General features: G+C 51.0%; 1 protein-coding gene across 2 annotated transcripts in view; it reads left to right on the forward strand.

Moving 5' to 3' along the window:
• Positions 1-3,060: 3,060 nt before the first annotated feature.
• The window catches only part of CRTAC1 (cartilage acidic protein 1), a 145,863-nt gene continuing 125,515 nt past the window's right edge, over positions 3,061-23,408 (forward strand). For both annotated transcript variants that reach the window (XM_066355250.1, XM_066355249.1), the window contains exons 1-2: positions 3,061-3,209; positions 19,029-19,228. In XM_066355250.1, coding sequence (XP_066211347.1) covers positions 3,186-3,209; positions 19,029-19,228 — 224 coding nt within the window. In that variant the 5' untranslated portion in view covers positions 3,061-3,185. The remainder of the gene's footprint in view (positions 3,210-19,028; positions 19,229-23,408) is intronic.

The following is a 23,408-nucleotide window of genomic DNA, read 5'->3' on the forward strand; positions in this document are numbered from 1 at the left end:
TCAGGCGCTAGAGTGGCTCTGGTCGCAACATGGCGACGCCCAGGATGGGCAGAGCATCGCCCCCTGGTGGGCGTGCTGGGTGGATCCCGGTCGGGCGCATGCGGGAGTCTGTCTGACTGTCTCTCCCTGTTTCCAGCTTCAGAAAAATGAAAAAAAAAAAAAAGTTTTGGGGGAAGACTGAACAAGCTGGATGGGGTAAGGGTGTGCTAAAAATGTGTGTCTTCCTGTTTGGGCTGCCATAGCAAAGCACACGCCTCCCTGCGTCCTCACATGCCTGTTCTTTGGTCTATGCAGAGAGGGGGAGACCTCCAGTGTCTCTTTCTCTTATGAGGCCTGAGGATTAGGGTCCTACCCTTTTGACTTCACTTAAACTTAATTGCCCCCCCCCCTTAAAGGCCTTACACCAGTCACACTGGAAGTTAAGGCTTTAACATATAAGTTTGGGGGTGGGGAGCACAATTTAGTATATAAGGTGCTTTCTCTGGGTACACAGACAGCAGGGTGTGTCCGTGCAATTATGAGGGTAAGATGTCTTCCATGAGATGAACAGAGCAAGGCTGGAGCCTTGAGTGGACACAGACATGAATTGAGCACTTGGCCATAGAGGACATTAGAGGAATTAGAAATTATAGAACCAGGATGGCTGAGCCCACTGGCTCAACCCTCAGAAATTCAAGTACAGAAACCAGATGGCATTTCCTGGAGAACTTCCTGGTGAGAATGTGTCCATCATTTCCTGCATTTCTCTGTCCTTCCCCAACACCTCTGGGTGTTGCACCCTGACTTGGCTAGCCGCAGGGAAGTGTGAGATCATTACGGAGCCGCTTTGTGCAGAGAGCCTATTCACATCTGGAAGGCTAATGCTGATAATTACCCCGCAGGTTACTAAATCTGTCAGGTTTAGGTGAGGTGAGGCTCCACAGCTGGGGCTGCTGCTCACAGCTTCACCTGCAGAAAGAGAGGTGAGAACAGAAACCATGAAAGGTGTGCTCAGATGCTTGGGATTGAGTGAAACTGGTTAATTACCAATCACTTGCTGTCTCCCTGAGTTAGAGTTTCTAGGTAAGGAACGCTCACAGATCAGATAGAACATGACAACCTGCACAACTTATTTCCACACCAAGAGGGTGGTGGGGACCAAGATGCAGAGGCAAGTGTGGAGTCTTAATTTGGGGTCTTACATTAAATAGTAAAGGATCTATAAACCCCGAAACTTGTATGTCAACATGTATGTGAGTGTATGATTGAGCATTTTTTTCTGAGAAGCAGACTGATAACATTAATCAGATTCTTGAAAGGCTCAAAAGGGTTCTATGCTTCCCCTAAAAGAGGGTGATTATAAACTACTGCATTAGACCCCCAGAGAAACAGGTTTATATCAGACAGAGAGAGCCCTAAGAGAGGCTCAGGGTCCCTAATGATCCCCAAATTACACTCAAGGTGTGTGTGTGTGTGTGTGTGTGTGTGTGTGTGTGTGTGTGTGTGTTTCTAAAGAAACAATTCAATAATTTTTGCCAGATTCTCAAAAGTGTCCCTAACCTTCAAAGGGTTAAGAACCTGAGCTAGATCCAGGGCCTCTAAACTAGAAGGGTTGCCTATGCTTAGCTACTTCTTTCCAGAGGACAATCACAGACACTGGAAAACAGGATCTAAAGTAGGCCCTGAAGGCTCTGCTCAAAGTCTAGGGAAAATGGGCTGGTTGGTGAGGCCTTTCATAAAAGAATACTTGGAGTATTTTTAAGATTGAAGTGTCCTGATGCCAGGATGATGGTGACAAAGGCATCAATAGATGGGTAAACAGTCCTAGCTCCCTCTCTCTCTGATGGCTTATTAAACGGACTTTTCTCTTCCAAAGTCTTGTCCGTGTCCCAACTTTCAGAAACCCAAAGACGACTTATGGAAGCTCAAAAATTCATTCAGTAAGCCCTTACTGAGTGCCTACTATGTGCCAGGTTCTATTCTAGACGCAAAATAATGGAATTAAGAGTACTCTCGAACTATGCTCGTTTCCTGTCTGGCACACGAGTATTTTGGGCACCGCTGACCAAGCACCACTCTTCCCAAGCTTAGCCCCCGCGGGCCCGGCTTCTGAGAGGCTAAGGCCATTCCGCCCACCACAGAGGGCTTGGGGCGGAGGAGGGGGCAGCAGTACCTGTAAGCAAAGCGGAGAGGGAGGCTGGAAGGACGCACCGCACCAGAGAAGGTGGGCTGGGACCAGCCCCGGCGCGGCTGGGGCAGGGGCTAGGGGGCGGGCTGGGGGCACAGCCGGCGGGCGGGCGGGGGCCTGGGGGAGGAGACACTGCGCGCCGACGCCACCGCCGCGCCGCATCTCCGAGCTGTGCTCGCCCGCTCCCCGCCCTCTGGGGCCGTCGCGAAGCTCTGCTCTCCATACTGAGCAGTTCCCGGGAGGCGCTCGGACACGTTCCCCGGCTGGATAAAGATCGGCTTCGCGCTCGCTCCGCAGCGCGCCATCTCGCCATCTGCGCGGCTGGAGCGGCCGCTCGGGCCCGGCCCGGCGACGCCAGGTCGCTCCCCGGGGGGGAACGGGAAGGCAGCGTCGCTGCTCCCGCCGCCGCCCCCGGCCTTGCGCGCAGGGGTGGCCCGGAGCCCGGGGGCTCGCCGACCCTTCCTTCCCCTCCCCCTTGCCTTTCTTCCCAGCGCTTCCTCCCGAGGGACCCCCGCTTCCCGCCCGCCCGGGACCTCCAGCGTCCCGCCAGGCTCCCTCGGCCCGCTGGCCAGGCCCCACCGCCTCCTGAAGGGGACGCCCGCCCGCGCCGCCGCCTGCACCGCCGCCCACCCCAGTGACTGCCGCGCGGGGTCGGGCCAGGCCGGCCGTGCTGCCGGCTGCTGCCGCCGCAATCCCGACTCCTAAATCAGCGCCGGGAGGCGCGCCCTCCCCCACCCGGCTCCCCGGGCTCCCCGGGCCGCGATTGGCCGCGCGGAGCCCCCCGCTCCCCGGCCCCGAGCTCCAGCCGCCGCGCCATTGGCTGCGGGGCTCCGCCAGCCTTTACATAAGCCCGGGCGCGCTCGAGTGGAGTTGTATAAAGCCGGCGAGCGGCGTCGGGGCGGGAGGCTCGAGGCCAGCCCGGGACCGGGGCTGGGCGCTGGGAGGCGGCGTCGGCAGAGGCGGCAGCGGACACCCGCGCTCCGGCGCCCGGAGGCGGTGGCGCCGAGAGAGCCGGAGCATGGCTCCCGGCGCTGACCCTGGCGTGAGTACCCGCTCCGGTGCCCCCACCCCCTCGGGCAGAGAAAGTTTCTCCCGCCCTGGGCTCCCCTCGCGATCCGCCCGCAGGGGTGGCGGGGATGCCGCCCCAAGCCAGGAAAGACAGAGACCACCAAGGTGGCAGAGGCTTTGCTTCCAACTTGCCAAGAGGCTCAGGACTCCACTGGCGCGCGGAGCCTTCCCTGCGGGCTGGGGGCGAGGCGGCAGCGGGGCTGAAGGTGGCGGAGAGGTGGGAGCGGAGGTGCGGGGCGACAGCCCTCTAACTGCGGGCGCCCCGGAGGTCAGCCGTTCGGGGAGTGGGCGCCAGGGCTGGGAGGGGGCGGAGCAGGTGAGGAGGGATGCGCTTGGGGGTGTTCGGGAGTCACCCAGCCAGGCAGGCTCAGCTCCGGGCCGGGCAAGCTATTGGCCTCGGCCGGGTGTCTAAGCTTCCAGAATGGGAAAGAGAAATGGGGGGCTGGCGCTTTTTACCCGGGGAAGCCGATCTCCTGGGCACAGCGCTGGGTGGCAGGGAGCTCCGGGAGCCAGCCCCGCGCGGCGTAGCTGACTGACAGCTGCCTTGGCTGGACCGAGGTGTGGTCTCCTCGCGTTCAGCCTGTCTCCGGCGAGCCAGCTTCAGGCGGTCCAGGGGAACCCGAGGTCATCTTCTAACCCCGTGGGGACACGTGAGGTGTTGATGGGGCAGCAGGCCAGTCTTGGGGGCATGCCCAGCAATGCAGTGCGCTTCTTCACAGTACAGTAGTTGAGAGCCCTGGTTAGTCCCAGTTCTGCAGAAACCAACTCAAGAATCCAAAGTCATCCCAGTCTGGATGGGAGCCTCTCCCAGTGGCTCGGGAACGCTCCAGGGGTTGGGGGGAGCACACATCCCCTCCTCTGGTAATGATTAATGAATACTGCTGCTGGTGGTGATAGGGTGGGCACCTGGCTGCTGTGCATCCCAGGAGGTGCTTCAGCTCTCCAGACAGGACACATTCTTGAGTCACACTTGAAATGTCTTCTGGGATGGGTGTGGGACTTTTCAAGTGAAGCCATGTGGAAAAGAAGGGAAGCGAGTTCCAGGAATAGGGCAGTTCTGTAATGCTGTTTTGAATCAAGGATGAACTAGTGTAGGAAGAGAAGTGGTATTGACTTTTTGACCCTGATGACTTGGGGTTGGAGACACCCAAGACTGAATTAGAGTGAATTCAAAGTCACACTCTACCTCACTCTCAGCCACGAGGAACAGGGAGGGAGGATGGAAGAGTGGAAACATGGCGGTTGTCTTACTATGGTCTTTGAAGAAGTGCTTTCTCTCCCTCTGACTGGATCAAAAACATCTCTCTTGCAGTAGATTCTAAAGTTAATTTTAGAGGCAACGAAGAGAGTTTAGGGTCTTGATACTGGCACAGTGGACCATGATTAGCATATTCCAGTTGATACTAATGGTCTCTGGAGAAGGTCAAGGGCGGGCTGCTCAGTTCAGGATATATCTTTCACCTGTTCCCCATCTCTAAACATGTGCGAGTGTTTTGAACTCCTGAGGTCACTGCTCCAGCCTCGAGATCTTTCATGAAGGCATCAATCCATCCTCCAAACCCAGCGCCATCCTCTGCCTGCAGTCAACATTTTTTCCTGCTGCATTTCCCAAGACTTTCTTTCCACTGGGGATTTCTACAGCAAAATACCTGCTTGTTACTCCTTCTTTCCTTCTCCCCATCTGTGCGGCACCTGGTGTTCTGAACCCTGATGCTTATTACCTGGCACCTTGATGTCTGCTTAAGAACGCCTATCGCTGCACAGGAGTGCCCCTGTGAATGTGTGGACCAACGGCCTATGTAATTCTAAGGAGTGAAACATAGACCTATAGAGAGAGGACCACCGACCTCTATAAAAGGAAGGTTGTCCTTTTAAAAAGAACTGTGACAGTCTCTTGTTCTCAGTCTTCCTTCCTGCCTGCAAATGCGAACGAAGCTGTACTGCAGGTTCCTTGATGTCCAGTAGGGGGCGCCAAAGGCACCCAGCTCAGGACCACTGACTTTCTCACTTCTTGCCCTTCATTGGTCAATAGTAACTTAATGCTATAAACAAGCTCAGGCCACAGCCCCCAACGGTCACCTTCATGATTGAAACCATTCTACCACATGCTTCCTGGACTTCAGGTGGTTCTGTGATCTCAGGTGCAATAGGGCAGATACAGACGCAACATTCCAAGGAAACAGCTGATCCTCAACCCCACACACCCTCTGAGATCATTCTTCTGTACTTGGTGTTGGTGTGTTCTTTGAACTTATAAGAGCTCATAGAGCCAAAGAGTATTAGAGCTAGAACAGAGAAATCTTGAAGAGCATCTAGTCTAACCTCATCCCATATCCAACACTCACATGCACATTTAATTTACTGACGTCAAAACTGAAACCCAATAAAGGCAAGTATCTTGCCCAAGGTCACATAGCTATTTGTTGTAGAGGTATGACTGGATCCTAGGGATTCTTAGTCCTCTACTTAGAGTTCTTTCCACTCCATGGCCTGCTTTCTCTTCACTGTGGAGATGGATGTGTGTTTCCCTGCATAGTAGGTACTCATAATTGCTGACTGATCAAAAATAGTAAATTGATGAATGTAGTAATTTGGGGAAATTTCCTTTGAATGTGTTATTTACAGCGAGGAGATGAGGAGCAGGTAAAGTTCTTAAAATGTACATATATGTATGTACAGGTAATAGAAATTCCTAATTATTCTTTCCCCTTTCTCCGTTATCTTTTCTCATGATTCCAACTGGATTTTTAGGCAAAAGCAGTGTGAGTCCAGGGTTCTGCGCATACATTGAGGAATTAGAAGTGCCCAGTCTTTCACGGTGGTCTTGAAACCAAGACCTGGAACTCTTCCTTTCTTTCTCTAAGGTGCGCTCAAGTTGGGTCTCTGTCCGGCAGTCACTCCACTGCCTATGGGACCTCCAGGACTCAGATCCTGGGTGGATTGGAGAGTTTTCAACCAGTATTTGCTCATTTCCCCATGGTTGCTGCTTCCAGCTCAAGGTCGGAGTGTGCTAGGGTGTTCTATTTTTGCAGAGTCTTATGTTAGGGCTGCTTGGGTGACCTGCAAGGTGCTACCATTTCCATTACCCTTTTTCTGTTCTGTGAATCTGGCTCTCGACATCTGAGCTGGGCCCGGGAAGGAGGTTTGCTGAGTGGCCTGGGGGCTGCCCTTCTGTTTCCTCTCCCATCTGCTCCTTTGCACACTGTGCGACATTTCCCTCAGAGCCTGGGCTGGCTTGTCAGCGACCCTCAGGAGGAATCAGTGCTGTCGCAGAGAATTCTGAAAGATGGAGCCTCTGTCCCTAAGGTTCACCCAGGGATGCTTGTTGCCAGGGGAGATGCTTGAGTTTCCTCATCTCCTCAGGATCTCAGATAAATTGGGTCTTTATCTTCAGGGGAAAGAGGGAGGCATTAAGATAATGTGGACCACCAGAGAGCCACGGTTCCTCCTTTGTGATGGGGTTCTGAGAGGCTGGGCTCAAGATCCACCCAAGCTCCTGGCTTTGGATAAAGAATTGTGCCAGCATGCCCAAAGGTTAGTCTGATCTGGGCAAGGCCAGAGGAATCTCATCGCATGAATTATGGCTGTAGCACAGGATCTCTGGATTTTTGTTTTCATGGGGGAGGTGATAGAGTGTTTGAGAAGTGGCATTAAACACGAAGAAAACATCACCTCTTTCATGAGCGCCACTAGATAATTGGCCCTTACCTGATTCTCACTGGGAAAAACAGCCCAGTGTAGTGGAAAGGACACAGGCCTAAAACCTGGCTCCCTTGCTTACTGGCTTAGGGATCTTGGACAAACTGCTTAATCTCTGCATGTCTCAGTTTCCTCCTCTGCAAAATGGTGAAACTGGCAACCCTGTGATGAGGGTAGGGATAGTGAAGATCAAGGAAGACAGTCTTTAACATGCTTCTGCCCTTGATTAAATATACAGAGGTATTCGATTGGGAGGAGATATTATTACAGGATCACTGGAAACCACACTGGGTCTTTCTCTTCTCAGCAAATGAGACCGAGTGTCCACGTTTGCACATCAGCCTCTGCTCACAGCAACATCTGGGCTGATGGACAAGGCCTTTTTGGCAAGACTCCTTCCTTGTCTTCTTCCCTCCTCCACCTTGGGGCTTTCATTTTGGGGTTTTGCCATGCTTGGGGAAAATAAATTTGACAAGTCCCAGGATAATTCTGAATGTGATGGAAGGCCCTGAGCTATTGATTCCTAAGGAAGGATCTTTGTGCTGGGAGAAGCCTTCCTCGGAGCCCAGTGATTTAAGAGTGCTGACAAATCCATGCTCACGGAGCCTCCTGCAGGCTGCAGATACAGTTCCCAGGCCAGCTGGGCTCTGCGAGGGATTTCTGGGGAGCCTGGCTGCTCAGTTAGGGGACATAAACCCATGAACTCTCCTTAGGAGAAAGTATGAAATCAATTGGTTCATTATCACACCAAACATACTCTGGACCACTTAGGGAATTTAAGAAATGAGAAGCAGTAAAGGTCTGAGAGGTTGTGTTTCAAAAGTGTGAAGGGGGCTGGGGAGGAGAAAGGGCCGGGACGATCTGTCTCCACTGCATCACTCATGGTCTTGACCTTATATAGGAGGAGTCCTTGGGCAGTGACTAGAGCGGTAACTTTACATCCCAGACATTTGGCGACTGCCGGAGACATATTTGGTTGTCATAACTGAGGTCGGGAGTGCTAGAGCCCAGGGCTGAGGCCTCTTACAGTGCACGGGGCAGCCCCCCAACAGAGAATTGTCTTGCCTAAACAGCCAGTAGTGCCAAGGTTGGGAACCCTGGGCTGGACGGGCATCGCAGCATGGAATCAGCACGTGAGCGGTGGGCAGAGGTGAGAAGTACTTGTCCAACTCTCCCACTTCACAGCTGAGGACCCTGAGATCGAGAGAGAGGAAGACACCGGCCAGGGTCACACAGCATGCAAGCGGCAAAGCTGGTCTGGAACGCAGACCTACCTGCTGTGTCCTGAGATTGACTTACCCAGACCCCTCCCCCCCCAAAGTTGTGAAGATTAAATGTGAGCTGCGAGAAAATTATAGAGACTATTAATATTGCTATTATTAAGTATCGGGGAGTTTGGAAAATTCTATTTCTGGCCATGCCACTGACTCATTGCAGAATATCGGATGCTTCCTCCCTCCACCCCCTGCCTCTGGGAGTGTGTGTGTGCTGGGAGTGGTCTTAGTCAATGAGAGGTATATCACAATCACTATCTCTAGAGAAAAGTCCAAAGATTTGCCCTTCAAAAACCATAGGCACTTAAAAAAAAAAAGAAAAGATAAATTTTTTTTCCTTGAAAGAAATCATGTTGACTTCGTAAGAAGCAAAGCGTTTGCTTCTTGGAACAATTCCAGTACCCTAGCCTTGTAAGTTGGTTCCAGCCCAGGAAATCTGATCAACATCCGGAGGAGAAACTGATAGCTCCACAAATGACAAGCGACTAGATTTGTCCCCACTCCCTGTGGGAAGGGGAGGTGGCAACTCCTTCCACCCTTTCCTGCTCAACCCTCTTGGCACAGGGAAGTTAGGCAAAGAACTTCAAGGCAGGATGGGAAGGAGTGTCACTAATTAGTGAAAACCTTATTTACTTAACAGGCATATACTTAAAGATCTCTTCCCAGGGACATTTTGACATACTACTTTAATTAGCCACAGAAGAATTATGAGTGCAGAGAGTGTCAAGTGACCCTCGCTGTTGTTTCCAGTTACTCTTATCTTTCTTTGCACCCGACAAGAAGAATGACAAGGTCACGGGAATCACTACTGAACGTAGGGTGTCCCCTGGACCAGAGGAGGGACAGCAGGGACTTCCTTCCCTAACAGCGGTCTCCACCTACCTGGAGAGCAGCCCCAAGGGGAGGTGTCTTTCTGGCTCCTCTGTTCTGCCCTCCTTTGATGTCTGTCCTGACGTGCAAATTTGGGTACAGGTCCCAGGAGGACTCACAGGCTGGGTTCCTGAGTCCTCCACCACCCTCCGTGGGAAGAGGAGTGCTCGGAGGGCCGACCAGTGGCAGCCTCTGGTGGTGTCTCCCTGGAAGGCCTGTCCCTGACCTTGCCCTCCTGGTACTCAGGATTGGAGGTAGAAAGTCCCTTGAGGTTCACCTAGAGGACAAAGGTTACATTTCTCCTTTCCCAAATCGGGGGTGGGGGTCAGTCCATAGATCTCACCCCTGTGCCTCCATGAATGTCTGAATATTCCGCGTGTTCGGGGCAGGCCTTTGGCCTCCGGAGGTCAGTCCTGGTAATCGGAGGAGTGGAGCAGAAAGGCCCTTTTCGTCACCGGCAGTCTTGGCATCTAAGTGATGCCATGTTCCCTTTCACCCTGGTCTCTGAGAACAGACTCTTTTGGAAACTGTAATCATGCACCTCACATCTGAGAAGCTATGTATATCCAAAGAATTTTTGCAGGTGGGGAAATAAGAGTCCCAGAAGGAGAAACGCTGCCTTGCAAGCAGTAGGGGTGGGGGAGGGGAGACGCCCTGTGTCTTTTGTTCCCAACTATAACCTCAGTGCCTAGCGTGGTGCTTGGCACGCGGAAAGCTCAATGAGTGCTCAACGTGGACAAGTGAATAAGGGAACGTGGGTGGCCACACTGGGCAGACGTGGTTTTTGGTCTTAAAGCAGATCTCTAAACTGGCTCCTTCCCAGAGCTGCACTTGGCACCAGGGTTCTTTAAACCTCCCAAGGGCTCAGTGATCAAGCAGGGTTTGAGGAGCCGGTGCAGGGACCTGCCCCCTGAGCTGGCAGCCAGCTCGCAGCCTTGAGCAAGGCCAGGCTTCTCCTCTCTACCACACTCGGGACACTCTCTCCGCCCCCTCGCCTCTCCGCCAGGCTGCCGCAAGGAGGCTCAGTGCAGGTTCGCCTGGCTCCAAGCAGATAGATAGATGACCATTTGGATTTCCACTGAAGACAGACTAGGAAGTGGATCAGTGCTTCACAGAAAGATTGCTGGGAGGATGCTTTTAAATAGCAAGGTCCACAATGCATTTTAAATATGGGGGGGGGGGTGCGATTCATAGATACGTAAGCCTTGGAAAAGGAATTAGAAGTCATCCAGTGCCGTGCCTGACCCCCACCACAGATGTCCAAACCCCTCTGGGATGCTCTCACTCACTTTTCAGAAACTCAGCCAGCCTCGTCGTCCTGTACACTGCTGCCGCCCCAAATCTAAAATGCCCTTTCTAACATGCAAGTCTGATCATGCCTTGGCCCAACTTCCAAACCTCCGCCAGGGTGTGTGTGTGACTCCAGGGCTCTTCCCTCGGCCAAGCAGGCTCTGTAGGACCCATTGGCTGCCTCCATGCGAGCCTGTCTCCACCGTCGCCTGCATCCTCCCTTCCCTCTCCCATGTCACGCCCCCGACACTGCCTACAGCAGCAGCAACTGCACTCTGGCTACCCCAGCAATGCACTGTGACACAGCCATGCCTTCGGGCCCTAGGGCTCCCCACCTGGCGTGCAGCTCCCACTGGACTCTCCACTCCCCTTCTCCAGGGAGGAGCCTCTCCTGCCTGCCCTCCCCCAGCCACCTCGCTGGTTCACGCGGCCTTCCTGTGGGCTCCGTCTAGACTTTGTACTTGTTACTTTTCTGGACTTCTCCCCCAGGACTGTGACTTACTCCCAGTTGACCACAAGCTCTTTCACTCCAGAAGCCATGTCTTATTTATCATCTCCAACCTGGCCCAGCGGCATCTACAAAATGCTTGAAGAATGAATGTGTACATTACGGTAAACTAAGGGGTTCTGCGTTTCAGAAGCAGTATTTAAAAGTCAAAGAACTCCACTAGGTCCCTAGACAAATTAGAAACAGAAGCAAGCCTATTCCTCAAAGTCTTACGGGCCCTTGCATTCTGTTCCACATTTGGCAGCTCCTCCTGGAAGGGGAGAACCTGGTGGGCCTGGACACCACCTCCTGAGATGCCTTCATTCATTCAACAAACATTTATTAGCTGCAGTAATAGTCTGATGGTTGCCACTGCTGCCTACCATGGAAGGGCTTTCTGTTTGCCAGGCACTGTGCTCAGCACTTAACACTGTCTCCTTTCATTTCCCCTTTTACAGACCAGGAAGCCTGAGCAGTTAATAATACTTCTTAAGGACCTGCTCTGCCTTGTGCATAAGGCTAGGAGACTGACTGCATTTGTCCTCTCACTTTCAGAAACAGCATTTCATTAGCCTGCTGGTCTGTGTGGCACCTCCTAGCCTGGGTCCCTTGAGTTTCATCTGCCTTTTCTGGAGCAGGACCAAGTCCTCTCTGTCCGAGGGTGGCTGCAGGCAGCGTCTGCAGCTCTCTCCATGGAGAAGGAAAGAGAAGGAAGCCCGCACTCTCTTGGTGCTGGGGAAGATGCACAGGTTATGGTGCGCCCTCGGACAGGGGGAGGTGCAGGTCTGCCACTGGTGTTCCAGGCTGGCAACGCAGAGCACCAATACGGGGGCGGGCTGGAGAAACACCAGTGACTAATGCCAGCAATTGGGGCTTTAGAATGTACACCCCATGGGGGCAAGGACTTGATTTTGTCCTCGTTGTTTTCCTGGTGTTCAGGCAGTGCCTGGCCTGGAGAAGGGACAGAGGAGTGTGGGATGAATGGATGAGTGAAGGACTGATGGGCAGCCTCCAGCTGTCTCTCCCACTTGGGCCACGGCATCTGCTTCCAGCCCCACCGCCATGGCCTCATCCACACCCTGCTGCTCCAGTGCTCTTCCCTCCCCAGCACTCCTGCCAGGTCCTTCTCTAACGCCCCGGCTCGTGTCTGTCACGAGGCCTCCACAGCCACCTGCAGCCTCCTTAGCCACAGTCCTTCCACCGGTAGTCCTGTCCCCATCCCGTGCTCCAGCCGTGCAGAGCCTCATTGAGCGACACAAGCCTGCTTGACCACCATGCACATGCTAGCCCCTCAGCCTGGGACGCTCCCCACCTCACCCCTCCGGCCAGCTCACCGCCTCTCTCAAGCCTCCCCAGCTGTCCCAGGCAGTGCTCCTTCCACTGTCTCCCCATCATCCGTCATCTAAGACAAGGTTGGTGTAGTGAGAGAAACTGTGTAGTGCCCAAGAACACCAATTCTAGAGCCAAATGGCTAAGGCACAAATCCTGACTCCACAATGTTACTTGCTGTGTGACCTTGGGCAAGTCACTTAACCTCTCTGTGCCTTCGTTTTCTCATCTATAAAATGGGGGCCAATAGTAGTACCTACCTCACAAGGTTCTATGAGGATTAAAGGAGATCACCTACGTGAAGGGTTAGAGTGTTGCCTGGCACATAGTGGTAGGAGTTATTATTGCTACCCATTCCTCATATGGTACTGGTTACATGAACTTACAGTAAAAATTCCCGTTTGCCTTGTATACAGGCAATGAATTAGGTTAACGAGCATGATTAGCTCTGAGATTTAGGAAGGGAGCTCCCGATAGCAGAGTGGAAGTAGGGTGAGATGGGGGGTGGGTGGCAGTTGGCAGGTATTGCTGTTGTTCAGGTGAAGGACAGAGGGGCAAATCCCCAGCAGAGGGGACACAAAGATGGGAAGTTTGAGAGAGATTCATGAAGCAGAACTGACTCAGTGAGCCAGTGGCTGTGAAGGAAGAGGAAGAATCAAGAACCAAACGTGATACCAGATTTCCAACCTGAGTGGCAGTGCTGGGATTTGACGGGGCCGGGGGAATAGCATCCCTCTTCCCTACTCAGATTCAGGACCAATGGAGGGGGTGGAGAAGGGAGGAGAGAGGCAGGGCTTGGGCAGATGGAGATTAAAATGCATCATTACAGATACAGCTGTTTGGAAGGCCAGGCTCTGGAGTGGGGTTCATGGGGCCTGCTGCTGTCCCTGCACCTCCCACTGCAACCCTGGCTGGCCAAGCTTGCACATGGCAGAGTGGCCTCTAAAGGGCTCGCCATGCCCGGTCCTTTCACACTGACCAATCCGCTCCTGCCCTGGGAGGAGGAAGTGGGGGCGGGAGGGAGGCCAGAATGTTGCACTAATCCAGGCTTTCTCAGTCTCGGCATTACTGACATTTGGCCTGGACAGTCCTTTGTTGTGGGGCTGTCCTGTGCATTGCAGGATGGTTGGTAGCATCCCTAGCCTCTACCCACTGGGTGCCAGTAGCACCCCCTTCCCCAGTGGTGACAATCAAAAATGTCTCCAGACATTGACAGATGTTTGGGGGTTGAGAGGAGCGAAATCAGCTCCACTGAGACCAGTGCTCCAGTCTAATGGAAGTTCTGGATGTGAACCTGAGGAGTGGGAAATGAATGCTTCTTCCTGACTCGTGTCCCAGGAATCGGGCCCGTACATAGGGCTAGAAGGGCAGATCGGGGTGACAGCTGGGTCCTCCAGACCTTTGGTTTTGCTCTGTCTTCTGCCTTTTCTGTCCAGCTAACTTCTTAGCATCCTGTGAGGCTTAGCTGCAGCCCTCCCTCTAGGTGGCATTCCCAGTACCCCTCCTGCACAGCACCTCTCACCCTGTATCCCAAAACGATGCCTAGCTTTCTCCTTGTGACCCCAGTGCTGCTGAGCACTATCCCTGGCTCGCCGAGGCCCACAGGAAGTGATGCTGTGGGTGACTGAGCCAGGGCAGCCTCTCTCTGCTCCTCTCCAGCAGTGCCTTAGTTTTGGGCGTTCCGTGGTGGGTCTCTGTGCCGATCTGGTGGCCCAGTGCATGCAGGGCAGGGGGGTCCCACAGCTTCCTGTCTCCCCTGAGCCCCTGCCCGCCTGCGGGGTCTGGAAGGGCTCTATGCTCCCTGCTCATTCCCAATATCTGAAGCATTCAGGACTCTTGCTTTTGTGAGAGCTCAAGGTGGTGTCCTTGGCGCTTTTGATAATTGCTAAATAACTGCTTGCCCTGAAAATTGCCCTGGAAGCCTCTCCCCACAGCTGCCTGGCCCCACATTAGAGATCTAGGTTGCTTGGATACCAGTTTTCAGACCCAATTCAGGAAAGTCCCGAGGCCACAGAAAACTGAGTTTGGCTGCATGTGACCCACAGCCGGTGTCTAAAGACGATCTAACCTTAGCACAGTCTGTGAAAGGAGCAGAAACGAGCAGTGAGCCCTGCCTGGCCCCCGTGAGGCCTTCACTAGCTCACTTAACCCCTTTAAACCTTGCGTGTCATGCGATTCCCATGTTACAGATAAGGACACTGAAGATCTAAATGGTTAAGGAACATCCCCAAGGTCACTAGATAGTTTGTGGTGGGGTTAAAAATCCAAATCCAGGTCCCAAACTCCAAGCTCTGGGTTTCGCTTTTTCCTCTCTTGTGCCCGCTGAGGTTTTGTTCAAGAAGTTTGCTTATAGAGCATTTTAAAGAAATGATTACTACAAAGCAATTCTTCTCACTGCCTGAAACACAAGTCCTCCCACCTCTCACCCTTGCTGAACCCCTCTTGGCCCTCTCCCCACGCCTCCCCTTGCAGGAGCAGGCCACTTTCCTTACTGAGGCCCAGCACCCCTCTGCCCGCGCTGTGCCTCTGATGTGTGCCTCGCCTCCTCCACCCCGCCCCCCCCCCCCGCGCCCCCGCCTCGCCTCCTCCATCCCCGCCCCCGCGCCCCCACCTGGCGCTCTGCCCCTAGGTGTGGTCCCCACACACTGACGCCACTCACGCACTCCTTAATTCCACGCCTGCCGCGAGCACCACTCACAGCGCTCCAGTGCAGGTGCTCGATACACACACAGTCAGGAAAACAAAAAAGTTCAGTCCAACCTACTTTTTAATTCTATTTTTAACTTTTCTTCCCGAAAGATTCAGATATTCGCAGGGGTGTGACAGGAGGTTCCCCGAGCCAGCCGTGTGAAATGAGAGGCCACTCGGGGGTGCCTGCTGCCGGGCCGCCTCAGGCAGTACCATCCTGCTCTGCGTTCTTCCCCAAACTCCCTGTTCTGCCCCCTCCTTTGACACTCTCCAGCTAAATAGATTTTCTTCATATACTTCAACAAGCCGGTGATGAATTTTGGTAGCAGAAACATTTTTCACTTCAAATCAGACTGCAACGTACACTCCCATCTGGGGACCATGACTGCGGGGTAGTGGTTCTCAGCCCCGGCTGCCCATTGACATCAGCTGGGAAGTTTCTAAAAATATGCAGCACCCATACCCCAGCCCATCCCAGCTCAGGCAAGCCTTGGTGAGGGACCTGGGCAGCGGCCTATTTCTAGATACTCCCCGGGTGATTCTGTTGGGCAGCTCGGGTTCAGAGCCGCTGGTCAACAGTCTTGTTGCTGAAAGTGAAGCCTGCAGACCAGCAACCCAGGCACCGCCCGGCAGCTCGCTGAATGCAGACTCGCGGGCCCCGCCCCAGCCCTACCAAATCAGAATTTGCATTTTACCAAGATCCTTGGTGATTTGTAAGCATGTTACAATTTGAGGAGTGTTGCTTTAGGGAAAGAACAGCTTTTAAATAACTGCATAGCAAGTTGCATTCGAATCACCTGAAATCTTGTTAAAATGCATATTCTGATTTAGGAGGTCTAGGGTGAGGCCCAAGAGTCTGCATTTTAACAAACTCCTGGCTGATGCTGAGGCTGATGCTGATACTGCGGGCACAGGGACCACTTTGAGTAGCCAGGATGTTGAGTTGCCTTTCAATGAGTTCCTTCATGTGAGCCCCGAGAGTAGAGGGTGGATATGTACAGACCTTTCCCTGAGTGTCCTCACCATCACTATTTCCTGACCCACCATCAAGACAGGCCCACAGCTTACCCTCTAGTTGGTGCTGAGTATCCCAGTGGGTGCCTCTGACATGGCAGAGGGTTGAAAAGGAAAGTGTACGATCTCCTTGCCGCACTCCCACCCAGCCCCACGGGGAGGCCATGCACTGGTGACTTCCGGTCACCGCCCTTTCCAGGTGACTTCTGTCTGGTTCCTCTCTCGCCCGGGCCAGAGACCCCTGCTGAAGAGCTGTTTAATTCAAAATATGTCTAATATCTCAGAAAGGAAAACCCCACAGGTTGGTCTGAAGTTTATAGAAGAAACTGGAGAGAAAAACCGATGAAGGTCTGCTTTAAAAAAAAAAAATAATAATCCTTTAATCCATCATAGAATTTTAGAGCTTGGAAAGGAACTTTCGAGATCTACTCCCAAGCCCTCATTTTGGAGGAGTGAGCTGGGTCCCAATGAGACTGTCATTTGTTCAGGGTCACCAAGCAAAATAGGGGTTAGCCCCATAGCTCTATTGTTTCTTTTCAATCTTCCTTTAGGTTATTTATCTAGAAATGAATAACTCGGAGTTATACTTCTTTCATACGACTCCTTTAATTAAAAGTTTTACTTTTCACAGAAAAGGTGAAAGTCAAGAGGCTGGATCATGGCTCTTGCCCCTCGTGGCCTTCATTAGAAAATTTCTACCAGTTGCTTCTATTACCCTAATAGGGCCTGCCTCCCCGGTGGCAGTGATTCAAATGGCAGGTACGGTGCCTGGGAGGAACGAACTACCTTCTGGAAGGCATATCCGATACAATTTTTCTCTTTCATGCCCATTGCAAGTGTTGTAAGCTACAGTACTCTTTTTTAAAATTTATTTATTTATTTATTTTACAGAGACAGAGAGTCAGTGAGAGGGATAGACAGGGACAGACAGACAGGAACGGAGAGATGAGAAGCATCAATCATTTAGTTTTTCGTTGCGCATTGTGACACTCTAGTTGTTCATTGAATGCTTTCTCATATGTGCCTTGACCGTGGGGCTACAGCAGACTGAGTAACCTCTTGCTCGAGCCAGCAACCTTGGGTCCAAGCTGGTGAGCTTTTGCTCTAACCAGGTGAGCCTACACTCAAGTTGGCGACCTCGGGGTCTCGAACCCGGGTCCTCCGCATCCCAGTCCGACGCTCTATCCACTGCGCCACTGCTTGGTCAGGCTACAGTGCTCTTTTAAGCCACTGCCAGTCAACTGAGTTTGGATCTCAAGTTGAAGCACATTCGCCGTCCCTACAATAGAGGTCATACCTTGAAAAGTCCAGTGACCTGTAGATCCACTACACATTTCAGCATGTCTGCACTGGTTAGTAAATACTCATTAGCTTCTCCTCAGCCTCCTCCCCTGCTGCTCATTAATCCAATTATGAATTTCCTTTATCCAACCAAACTTCCTGCTGAGTTGCAAACTCTCATAGCCATGCATTTGCCTTTGGTGATTAGACAGCCCAGTAGAAGATGCGGTCTTGTTCAGACATCTCTGTAATTTGGGCTGACCTCACTCTGATAGTACAACCCCCAACATGTGCCCTGTGTGTGAGCACACGCCGTGCACTTCCTTCCCATGAAGGCTCTCCGGGGTTCATTTCTGCCTTGCAGCTGGAACCCTGCCTCTGTGTCTCTCTCTCCAGCCTCTCCAACGAGGTAGTAAGGAAGCTTCGGAGCCACGTTTGGCTCCAAAGGCAGTGCCTGGGCGCTCCATTTTGGTCTCTGAGTCCCGAACTGGAGCAAGCCTGTTTGCTGGCAGGCGCATCTGTCTCCATAACGGGGAGTCAGTCTTCAGATCTTCCCTTCATTAAGACATCAGCCCCACTCAGCCGTGCTCTCGGCTGCCAGACGCGCTGACAGGCCAGCGGGAGAAGTTGAGTTGCATCAGGAAGGGGTTTGCTGCCTTCTGAAGGCAGGAAGGCACCACCCTGCCTGGGGGACTGGACCCGCTCAGTCTTTATGGGACCTGCGCCAGCAGAACCTTTAGAACACTCCAGGTTCCGACTCTAGGCCTGCGGGCAGAGTCTCAGGGAGGTGCCGTCTCTTGCGTTCTGAGTGTCTCCCTTGCTCACGAAAGGAGTGAGTGGAGTTCTCCCACCTTCTTGGCGTTCTCATCTGTCTCCTGGGTGTGTGCTGCAGGCTCCCTTAGCCCCAGGCTGCTCAGACATCCCCTGAGTTATGTTAGCGATATGATAATGAATAATACAATGGATTATACATAATTAATTTATAATAAAACACGCACCCAACGGTTTAATTTCTCCAAGTGAATGGTGCGCTGCTGGAACACATTCCCGAACTGCTGCTTTCTGGTCTGGAGGGGATGGCCAGCGGCCCTAGGGTGCGGTCTGGGCCAGGGAAACCCGCTAAGTTAGAGTCCCTCTAGGGGTATGTCCCACAGAAAGATAGTTCGTCACGGCCTCTACTGTTGTTCGAGACCCGGACACTCATGGGGATCTCACCCCCACCCCTGGACTGTTGGAAAGCTGTCATTTTCTTCATTCTCCCAATCTTTTTCCCAGAGTATGGGAGATGCCTGTGTATTTATACTCACTCTTCTTTTCTTCCCTCATCCACCCACTCAACAAATATCTATTAGGTGCCTATTATATGCCAGATGCTGCCCTTGGCTTGGTGTGCATGAATGAACGAAACAGACAAAAATGCTTACCCCAGTGGAGCTTACATTCTAGCAAAGGGAGACAGACAATAAATAATAAACATGGTAAGTAAGTGTTATACAATATGTTGTACAGTGAAAGGTGATATATAAAAAGAAAACGCAGAGCAGGATCAGGGTGACCAAGCGTGATGAGGACAGGGTGCAGTTTTTTTTTTAATGAATTTTAATTTATTTTGTTAACTTGGATTCAAGTGTCCCACTCAATATAGCATCCTTACCCCCCACCCACGTGTCCCCCATTACAACAGGGTGCAGGTTTAAAGAGGGCAGTCAGAGCAGGTCTTGTGGCAAAGGGGCAGTGTATGAAGTGCCAGGCCCTGTGTGCACAGGGGGGAAAGGTTCTCCTGGGTCTACCAGGGCTTAGGTTTTCCTGGGCTGCTTTGGCTCGGAGATCTTTCAATAACATTTGTGACTTCTGGTTTCAGATGTTCAGGATGTTTCCATTCCTGCTGCTGCTGTGGTTTCTGCCCCCCACTGAGGGGTCCCAGCGGGCTGAACCCATGTTCACGGCAGTCACCAACTCAGTTCTGCCCCCTGACTATGACAGCAACCCTACCCAGCTCAACTATGGTGTGGCAGTTACTGATGTGGACCATGATGGGGACTTTGAGATCGTTGTGGCAGGGTAAGTGCCTCCCATTTTGAGTTTGACAGGTGCATTAGTCAACTTTTACTGTGATAAGGCTGAGTAACAAATAACTCCAAAACCTAGTGGCCTGCAACAACACACACTCTCATTCATAGGCCTTGACTGGGCTCAGTGGGGCTTCTGATATGCTACTGCTTTGCCTTCTGTTATAACAATGGTGGGATGGAGGGTAGACTGGAGAAAGGTGTTTGAGCCACACTGCTTCCCAGGGAGAAAATATTGAGTGCTTTGCTTCAAGGCAGTCTCTTCATAGCCTTAGTTATGCAGGTATTACTTCCTTATCAGTGGGATTCTAGAATTCTGTGTAGGAGGAGCTTAAAGGTGACAGTTGTGATAGAAAGGGGGTGCTCAATCTGCCTTTGCACAGCATGGTACATAAGACTCACTTCAAAGAAAGCAGGAAGATGGGGATTAAGAAAGATAGCTAAACCTCCTCTAAGCCAGACCTTGGTCCTACTGCCCCCTTCTGTCCTGAGAAACAACATTGTATAGCAAGAAAAGCATAGGATTTGGAGTCCAAATAGCTTGAGTTCATGGCCTAGATCTATACTTCTTTAGTTGCATGACTTTGATCCACCCCCTTATTTGCTGAGATTCAGATATATCATTTATAAAAATGGGACTGGAATGCCTTCTTGTCTCTCAATAGGTTATGGTGCATGACGGCACATTAGAAATTCTGCCAATTACATTAATAATTATTATTTATTGAGTGCTAATATGTGCCAAGCTCTGTGCTAAGTCTTTCACATGCATTGTCTTATTTAATCTTCCTAACAGTACTACAAAGTAAGTATCCCATCATCCCTAGTTAGAAAAAAGGAGATTAGGATTCAAAGATGGTGAGTGATGTGCCCTCTGTCAAGTAAATAGTAAGTAGATGGGTCAGGATTTGAACCCCAAGGTTCCCCAACTCAACAGCTGCTAAATTACATTGCACAAAGTTTTGTTATCACCTCAAAAGTCATTTAACCTATAAAAGCACTATAGGAAGCTGTCATCCTTCTTCTGGAAGGCCTGAGCCTTTCTGGCAGCGCTGACCAAAGTAACGGGCAGGTGGCATTGTAGTAGCCATTGCATGTAACTGTAGAAAGCATTGACCTTAGAATTGGAAGACCTGGTTTTAATTCTTACCATACCATCTAATAGTTGTGAGCCTGGTGCAAGTTATTTAGCTATGCAGCTCCCACTTTGCTCATCTGTAAAATGGGCATATTGAAATCCCCTGCCTACCGCATAGGGCAGTGGTAAGGATCAATGGTGATGATGTATAAAAAAAAAATACTTAGTAAAGTACATTTCTTCTTTCACTTAGTCCTTTCTTCTGCCCTGTGAAGGTTGGACTTCTTAAAAGTCTAGATTGGCCTGCCATCCCATAGAACTTCCTGTGATGATGTCGATGTTCTGTGTTGGTGCTGTCCAATGTGGTATCTGCTAGCCACATGTGGCTATTGAGCATTTGAAACGTGGCTGCTGTGACCAAGAAACTGCATTTTTAGTTTTATCTGATTGTAACTATACAGCCATATTTAAATCAGCACAGTTCTGGGCTTTCAGAAGGAAAAAGTAAAGAGCAGGTGTGATAGAAGAAGGAAAAATAGCAATGGTTGTAATGACCCTTATTCCCTGAGGTGAACTGAGCAGGGTTGAGGCCAAGCAGCGTGTCCATATTCAGTTCTGTGACTGTCCAGTCACTCTCTGAATCAGAGAGAAGCGCTCCAGACCCAATCCTGACTCCCAGAGCCACGCGCCGCTCTGCCAGAGTCTCTGGTTAAAGGACTTAGATGCATTCGAGATGTTTGGATTGGTCCTGCTTCCTGGTGGGTGACATTAGCCTCTCCCAGTAGAGCCTGTGGGCTGACAGAGGACAGAAAACAATGGAGCAACTATCCTTCCCCTCCTCCCAGTCCCCTCACGAGTTACTCTATGAGCATGCTCGCGTTTCTTCTTGGACAACGGGCTCTAAGCGCAGGCCTCTGTCCCACCCATCCTAGATGAGCACCGATTGCTGCTGCACCTCCTGAGCACGCAGCTTCTTTCTTTCCGAGTTCCAGGCATTCATTTCACCTTCCTTTCAGCAAAGTCTGTCACTCTCTCTCTCAAGAAATGAATTAGCTTTTGTGTTCTCTGTGGTAGAGAAGCTAGGCTGTCATTTGTAATCAGCAGAGAGTAGATGTCTAAACTTGGTCCAGCTTGCTGCCTACTGTGGGTCATGTAGCCCTTTGGAACCAAGAACAAGACCATCCTGGGTCCTGATCCCGAATCATCCAGAGGCTGGGGAAAGGCCCTTGTCTCTTCTCCCAGGGCAGGGGTGACCCAGGCAGCATCTGTCTGAGACAGCTTGGGTTGCTGAGTATTCTTCTGAAAGATAGTATTGCTCATCCCAGCAAAGAAGAATAACATGGAGGACAAGACAGCAAAATTGGGCAGCCTCCCAGCTCCTGGTCAGGCCTTCTTTGTGGCTGTTATGGAGCATTGTGAATTCTCAGGGCATCAGAAAGTCATGTTCTAATTTAAGTACCAAAATACATTCCAATGGCAAATATTACTTTTTATTATCTTCAGCTTAGGATGATTTGTCATTGTCTTCTTCTTTGGGCCGGATAACCAGGGGTTGACTATACAGACATATTTAAATCAGGACCTTGGGAGGTCACTTGGTCCACCCCTTGCCTTCCAATAAGGCTATACCTTTGGTTTTTGGAGGCTCCATTTATTTAGAGCCTTCCAAGAGAATGCGTGCAATCTTTGTGTAATCTAGCTCTATTATTATGTCAAGACTCTATTTGACTAATCTGAATCCCTCATAGAGCTTAATAAGCCATTTCTTTTAAATTTAGTTTTGCTATTGCCTTTGAAGATATAAACCAGTTGTCACCATCCTTTCAAATAATGGCAGCTAGGATCACTGCCATGCCTTACATTCCCTATGGACTCCTTGGCAACATTTCTGACTTGACTTTTATTCTATTTCATCTACCCCACACCCATATTTAACTCTGTTTCTTCTTTGTTTGATTATAGATTCTCTGTTTAAGAATCATGTAGCAGGAATTGAAATTTTTAAAAACTGGAATGTGAATGCTTTTACCTGGGGCACCTGTGGTCCCCCTCAATAGATAGAGGCTCACTCTCTATTATCTTATAGACCTTTCCATTAGCTGGCCCCAGAAAGCATTTACGTTTTCCTCCTGGGTAATGGCCAGCTCTTCAGTTTATAAGACGTCTGCACTTGAACCTGTCTTGGATTTGTTGACCTTGTAGTGTGTCTGCCTCAAGCCCTGTTGCTTTGAGTATTTACTCTTTGAATAGGTTTGTTTTGTTTTGCTTTTTCGGTATCCTCATTCTGGGTATTGATGGGATTGATTCTGAGCATGTTGTGGGTGAGTTTGTATTGTGTTTCTGATTCTTGAGTTAATTGTGATGGAAAGCATGTGCGTGCGTCTGACTCTGGGAGGAGCAGAAAATGACCGCCCTTTGTTCTATGGGGACGGGGGAGGGAGTGGGCCAGCTCTGCTCCTCCGCCACAGCTGGGCTAGTGCTGCTGCATGTGGAGGGCTTATCTGTTGACCGGCAGGTGTGTGATTTTGGTCTGCTTCCAGTCCCCTCCCTGCAGGGTGAGGGGAGGATTTGATCACCCCTAGAGAAGTGTGTGCACGCACAGACATCGAGGATCGTCAGGACTGGTTTCCTAGGTAAACAGAAAGCCCAGTGGCTTCCCCTTTTCTTAGTGGAACTGAACACCCAATTTGCAGTCCCATGAAGTCTGGAAAGGAATTCCTGTTGGTGTCAATCTTTCAGCTTCAGGCAGCTTTTGTTTCCTGGGATACCCCCAAAAGTCTGAGATGATCTCCCTACCCTGACAGTATCCAACAGGAGTTTTGCTCACGTGGAAAGATTGTAGTGGTTGTAAAGTTTCAATCGCAATTTAGATCAGTTTTTCTATACAAAGAGCATGCATTTGATAAAATCTTAATGCATTCTTCACACTTGGAAGGATTTCATTTAAAAGGATCCTAGGTATCGTGAAGGCATGTTTCCTTTTTCTCTTGATTTTGCAACTATGTCAGAAAACTTTTAATTTACTGAAGTTAATTGAATTATTCAAAAGGCAAACTGTATACAATTACCCAATTAATCATAATTACATAGGAGG

Source organism: Saccopteryx leptura, chromosome 13 (genome assembly GCF_036850995.1).
Source record: "Saccopteryx leptura isolate mSacLep1 chromosome 13, mSacLep1_pri_phased_curated, whole genome shotgun sequence".
In the NCBI taxonomy this organism is placed as follows: Eukaryota; Metazoa; Chordata; class Mammalia; order Chiroptera; family Emballonuridae; genus Saccopteryx; species Saccopteryx leptura.